The sequence below is a fragment of the Lynx rufus genome, unplaced genomic scaffold (genome assembly GCF_022079265.1).
Source record: "Lynx rufus isolate CCGP_SWC_20201006 ecotype Redwood Valley unplaced genomic scaffold, mLynRuf1.p SCAF_8, whole genome shotgun sequence".
Classification (NCBI taxonomy): domain Eukaryota; kingdom Metazoa; phylum Chordata; class Mammalia; order Carnivora; family Felidae; genus Lynx; species Lynx rufus.
Window position 1 is genome coordinate 15,589,545 of NW_025814896.1, and position 6,017 is coordinate 15,595,561.

The following is a 6,017-nucleotide window of genomic DNA, read 5'->3' on the forward strand; positions in this document are numbered from 1 at the left end:
ACGTCCTCTCCATGACGCCAGCAGACGGTGAGAGAGTTTTATGGGGCAGGTCCAGAACTGGAACACATCACTCCCACTCTCTTTTCACTGACCAGAGCTCAGTCACGAGCTACACTCAATTGAAAAGGGAGGTGAAAACGTCAGCCTAGCCGTGTGCCCGGGGAAAAGTGGGCACCGTGGGTACTGGCGATCGCTAAGGTTAGTTATCTTGAGTGCCGTCTCTCTGTGGCTGCAGGATCTTTGCTCTGGCGTAGTTCAGCTTTTCCAGAGAAGGATCCTCTCAGTCTCTGCCTGATGGCTTTAGGCCTGGCTGCAGAAGGTCTGCAGCTGGGGGGAGTGGGCTGGGGTGCCGCTGAGGTGCCGGGAACCTCACCATTAGCGAGCAGCTTTTCACCATTTCCTGTCATTAGGGGACAGTCAATGGGTTACTCATTTCACGTGTTGTACCTCCCATCCTTGTAATTTTATGGAATTCACACTGCTATTATCCTCCCCATGTTACAGATGACAAAACTGAGACTCAGTGGGACCAAGTCCCACAGATTTGCCTCGAATTGCAGAGCCCGTAATGTACAGATGCAGGATTTCTTTTTTATTTTTCTTTTTAAATTTTATTTGAGAAAGAGAGGGCGTGGGGAGAGGGGAAGAAGGAGACAGGGAGACGGAATCCCAAGCAGGCTCCATGCTCAATGCGGAGCCCAACAAGGGACTTGATCATGACCTGAGCCTAAATCAAGAGTCAGACGCCCAACTGACTGAGTCACCCAGGCACTCCCAGATGCAGGATTTAAAGCCATATCTGCTTGGCTCTGAAATGCTCTCTTCTTTTCCATTTCCTAGCTTGGGGGATAAAACCACACACACGCAGATCTGTCTTTCTTCACCTCACCCCTCATCCCCTAGACCAGACGCAATGAGTTAAGGAAGACAGAGATGCAGAGAAAACGGTGTATTTATTTTTTCAAGAACCAGTAGACATTTCCCTCTTGTGTGCCAAGCCTCACGTTGGCTGCTGGGCACACGCAGATAGACCAAGCCCGACCTTAGGCCCCTGGAGGTGTTTGTCACAAAGCCACACATTCATCAAGGCACTTTCCTCTTTCCTTGGTTTGGGGAGAAAAGGAATCCTCCAACCACACGTACCAGGAAGTACTAATCTTGTTGAAGTGGTGAGAACGTATCTGTGGAAAGAAAATAAAACAGAACCTCAGCACAGGAACAATCCCAGTGATCCTCGTGTTCCTCCCACCCAGAAGGTCCTCCTTTCAGAGGGCCCTATGTCCCTTGGGATAAGAGAGAGAACACGGTGCTGGAATGGTCAAAACAGCAGTGGTCTTTGATCTAGGAATCAAGAACGAATCCATGTTGTCCGTTGACTCTCCGCTTCCATCTTCATTCTAGTAAAATCAGGGCATTGGGCCAGATAATTCAGGAATGGCCTCTATACCTGGGCATCACACTGGGCTTTCTTATGGTTCCAGGTGACCTAGCCCTAGTGAGGCCACAACCATGGCAACGCTCTCTCAAAGCACACAGCACTTCAAGTTTTAAGAGACACTTTTACATTTAGTATCTCAGTGGACATACTTGTATCCACTTTACAGATGGGGACACTGGAGCTAAGAAAGATACAGGCATTGCTCACCGTCACATAGTCAGCCAGAGGCAGAGGTGATAGGAAAAGATCAACTTCTTGCCTTTGGTATCATGGCTCCTTTCGCCTGGCTCATTCCAGGAATCCTTCCCTCCCAGGACCCAGAACTGCCAGTCATGGGTGACCCTGGGGACTGCTTGTTTAGAAAACTGGGGGTGAATGGTGTCGAAGGGCAGTGGGTCTGCGTGGTGGGTGGGGAGGATACACAGGGAGAGGCCAAGCATCCTCCTTCACATAGAAGAGCACCAGGGAGTTGAGACCTGTCGTCGGCTAGGGAATATGGGTGTGTGCCAGACCTTACCTTTCAGTGGCTCAACACATGAATTCCCACATGGCCCCTTGCAGCACTTCAGACCGGTCAGGCAGTCACCGTCATTCAGGCAGGTGTCTAGGGGGTCGGGCTCCTTACACTCGCCGATGACCAGTGGACACCTCCCAGGATTGACCTTAACTGGTGAGAACAAGGCATGCCAATCACTTCCTCTCTACTTCAGCACCCAAACTGAGGCCCATGAGTGTCCCGAAGGAGCCCCCTTTCCGCCAAGAGGGCCCCAACCAGTGCTGCAAGTGTCTGACAGAGTGACTCATTAGCTGAATGAGTGGCTGAGGGGCTGGCCGGCTGCCCCCCCGCCACCCGCAACTTCTCCAAGATGTGTGTCCTCAAGTTAAAATCTCTCTGGTCCTCTCTTCCAGATCTCTGTTTCCTCACCTTGCTCCGATGGGTCTACAGGATCCAGGCATTTGTTGCTGCAAATGCTGGGACAGCATTTCTGATCCTTTGGACACTCCCAGTCATTCAGGCATTCGTTGGGCTCGTACACAAGGCATAGGCCATGAGGTCTGAAGGGGCAGGCTCCACTCTTAACTTTTTCTACGGGCAAGAACAAAGGAGGAAGAAGGAGATGATTCTGAGTCATGACCACCATCCTGGACTGCCACCATGGCTGATTCCCAGCTACCAATGCAACGTGGACTGGCTCACAAAAGTCTTGAAAGTGTAGCCTTCAGCTGTTGCGAGCCACTATGAGCCACCTCCGGCACGCAGCCGGATAGAGCTCATGGTCAGGTGCTCCCAGCCAGGGATTGACTGGGAGGGAGGCAGAGAGGGACTGCCATAGCAGGAGAGGCGACTCGTCAGAGCCCGAAGGGAAGATTGCAGATCGGTTGACAAGAAAATAGAGAAAGAGAGCGACCTTGAAAAAAGAAACAGTAAGAGAAAAAAAAGAACATTTTGGAAGAGTGACCAGACAGAGACTGAAATGATGTGACGGAGAAAAAGACCAAACGGTAAAGAAGAAACTGTAGAGCAAGAAAAGCAAGCAATACGGGGGCTGGAGTCAACCGGTCCATCTGGCAGAAGGTGGGTTTCTGGACGCTCAGAAACTCTTAGCTGAAGTCTTCAGAGAGACACGTGAAATTAGGGGCCAGGAGGGGCGCCTGGGTGGCTCAGTTGGTTAAGTGACCGACGTCGGCTCAGGTCACGATCTCACAGTTTGTGGGTTCGAGCCCCGCATCGGGCTCTGTGCTGACAGCTTGCTGGGAGCCTGGAGCCTGCTTCGGATTCTGTGTCTCCTTCTCTCTCTGTCCCTCCCCGGCTTGTGCTCTGTCTCACGCTGTCTCTCAAAAATAAATAAGTGTAAAAAAAAAATTCTTTTAAAGAAATTAGGGGCCATGGGCCGGACCACTGGAAAGGTGGCTACAGGGTCAGTCCCTGGGTTAGCAGGAAGAGGTTACTGCCATGCGGAGCCGTCACTGACCCTGGCACCTGGATACGGCCTGAGAGACTCCAACTCACCTGTGCTAGTACCTTCTGCAGTCCAGGGCGTGAGGATTTCAAGGGCAAGGAGCACCGTGAAGGTGATGAGGCTGCTGGGTTTCATAGTGACGGCAGATGGGGCAGTGGTGGCCAGAGTCAGCCTCTCCCTTTGTACCTCCGCCTGAGGGTGTGGTCCTTCCAGAACTGCCCTGGGCCCTCCCAGCTGCTCTTTGTAAGCAGGAAATTTAGGGGAAAACAGGAACTCCACTGTATTGATGACTCTATCCCCCAGAAGGGACATGTGTAGAACAGGGAGGGTGGGTTGTCACCAGGCTGGTCAGGAAACTTCTGGAACCACCTGCCTTTGGCCTTTGGAGTGGAGTGGGGGAGGGGCCACGAGGGGAGAGCACAGGGTGGAACAGAAGGACATTACAAAGGAGCCTCTCTACTTGCCTTGACTGTCCCACACTCCTGGATTACCGGGGTCACTCCCTTTCCCAGACATCAGGGGACAGATTCGCCTGCTCGCTCCAGACTTGTTTTCACGTAACACATGCAGTTCCAGGCACTCGGCCAGTCCCACCGGGGTTTCTCAAAGAGCCCCTGTAGGATGGTGAAGAGAGGACAACAACCCAAACCACTTCAGGCCTCAGTCTTCCCATCTAAGAGATGGGGTAATAATACCCAACTGGGTCACTGAGCAGGACTGGAGACAAAGGGGGTGGAAGAGGCTGGAGGAGAGGGAACACGTTGCCCCGAGCACTGGGTGGAGGCGAAGTGCATGGGAATACACCCATTTTGAGCTACTTGGCCCTGAGATGAGCCCATAGAACTCTTCCCAGCTGTCAACTGAACAGCCGGGTAAGCAAGGAACGTCGTTTAACATGCTCAGAAAGTTTCCCCACATCCCAAATTACCCCCACCGTGCTTTCATAATTACACGAAGGTTCTCATTTTACTGAGCATTGGCTACGTGGCAAGAAGTTCATGTGGAACATTTCTAAATATCAAAAGGAAGCCCATTATGGCGTAACCAAGAAAAAAAAAATGCATGGGATAGCCAGGCCAGACTGGAAAGGGTCGGAGGGCTCCAGGAAATTCACCTTCTGGAAGGTGAAATTAATAACACACCTGATGCATATGAGCTCATGCGGAGAAGATTTCGGCAACCAGTGAAGAGCGTGCAGTTGAAAAGCGGTATGTGCTGGAAAACCAAGCAAACACACCCCCTGACAATTTTTCATGTCAAAGAAAATACAAAGTTGCGCCAGAAAGGAGAAGTAGGTGGTTTGCTCCTAGCTCAGCTGTGGCTGGTGTTCACACAGGCATAGTAATGTAAACAGTAGTGCTGATCTCATCAAATTGTCACAGGACCCTCCCGGGAGGGAGGGGAGGGAAGGGTGAGCCTGTGCGTTAGAGGCGGAGGGGGCAAAGGCGGGGATGAAATCTTATTTTCTTTTTTTCTTTTTTTTTAATGCTCATGTTTTAAAATTTAGTTTTTAGAGAGGGAGAGAGAGACAGAGCATGAGCAGGGGAGGGGCAGAGAGAGAGGGAGACGCAGAATCCGAAGCAGGCTCTGGGCTCTCCAGCTGAGAGCCGGATGCAGGGCTGGAACTCACGAACCGCGATGATTAAACAACTGAGCCACCGGCACCCCCAAAGTCTCATTTTCTTTTTTTTTAAAAAAATTTTTTTAACGTTTATTTATTTTTGAGACAGAGAGAGACAGAGCATGAACAGGGGAGGGGCAGAGAGAGAGGGAGACACAGAATCCGAAACAGGCTCCAGGCTCTGAGCTGTCAGCACAGAGCTCGATGCGGGGCTCAAACTCACGGACTGTGAGATCATGACCTGAGCTGAAGTCGGATGCTTAACCAACTGAGCCACCCAGTTGCCCCAAAACTCAACCAGTTTAGTGTGCGGTTCTGAATCTTGACAAAGGTGCGAAGCCACATAACCACCATCACAACCAAGAGAGAGAAGAGTTCCATCCCCCTTCAAAATTCTCAGGCACCCTTTGGAGTCGATCCTGTGCTCCACCTTCAGCTCTTGGCAACAATTGGTGTGTTTTCTGTCCCTATCATCTTGCCTTTTGGAGGGTGTCATATGAATGGAATCAAACAGGATGTAACCTGTTGAGTCTGCCTTCTTTCACTTAGCAGAATGTCTATGGTCCCAGGAGTTTGTTCCTTTGCAAGGCTTAGCAGTATTCCCATTGGATGGAAATGTCCCAGCTTAGGCATTCCCCAGTGCAAGGAATTTTGGATTACTCCTAGTTTTTGGTATGATGAGAACAAAACTGTTGTCAGTATTCATGGACAGGTTTTTGTGTTCATGTGACTTCCATTTCTCTTGGGTAATATCTAGAAGCAGACTGATAGGTAGCAAAGAAATGTATGTTAACTTTATACTAAATGGCCATCTCCGGAGTGGCTGCACCATTTTGCATTTCCACCAGCAGTGGATTCCCACCAGAGCTGTCATCGCTTCGCATCACTGACAGCACTTGGTATTGATGGTGTGTGTGTGGTTTTGTTTGTTTGCTTGCTTTCTGTTGTTGTTGTTGTTTTGGTTTTTGGTGTTTTTTTGTTGTTTTTTGGGGGGTTT

General features: G+C 50.5%; 1 protein-coding gene across 1 annotated transcript; it reads right to left on the minus strand.

The window, feature by feature from the left end:
* Positions 1–941: 941 nt before the first annotated feature.
* Positions 942–3,544, minus strand: LOC124502906 (antileukoproteinase-like). The gene is made up of 4 exons (XM_047067524.1): positions 3,450–3,544; positions 2,364–2,525; positions 1,956–2,105; positions 942–1,181 (listed from the first exon to the last, which is right to left on the minus strand). The coding sequence occupies exons 1-4, from the start codon at positions 3,532–3,534 to the stop codon at positions 1,153–1,155; spliced, it is 426 nt and encodes a 141-aa protein (XP_046923480.1). The 5' UTR covers positions 3,535–3,544; the 3' UTR covers positions 942–1,152.
* Between the last annotated feature and the right edge of the window lie 2,473 nt (positions 3,545–6,017).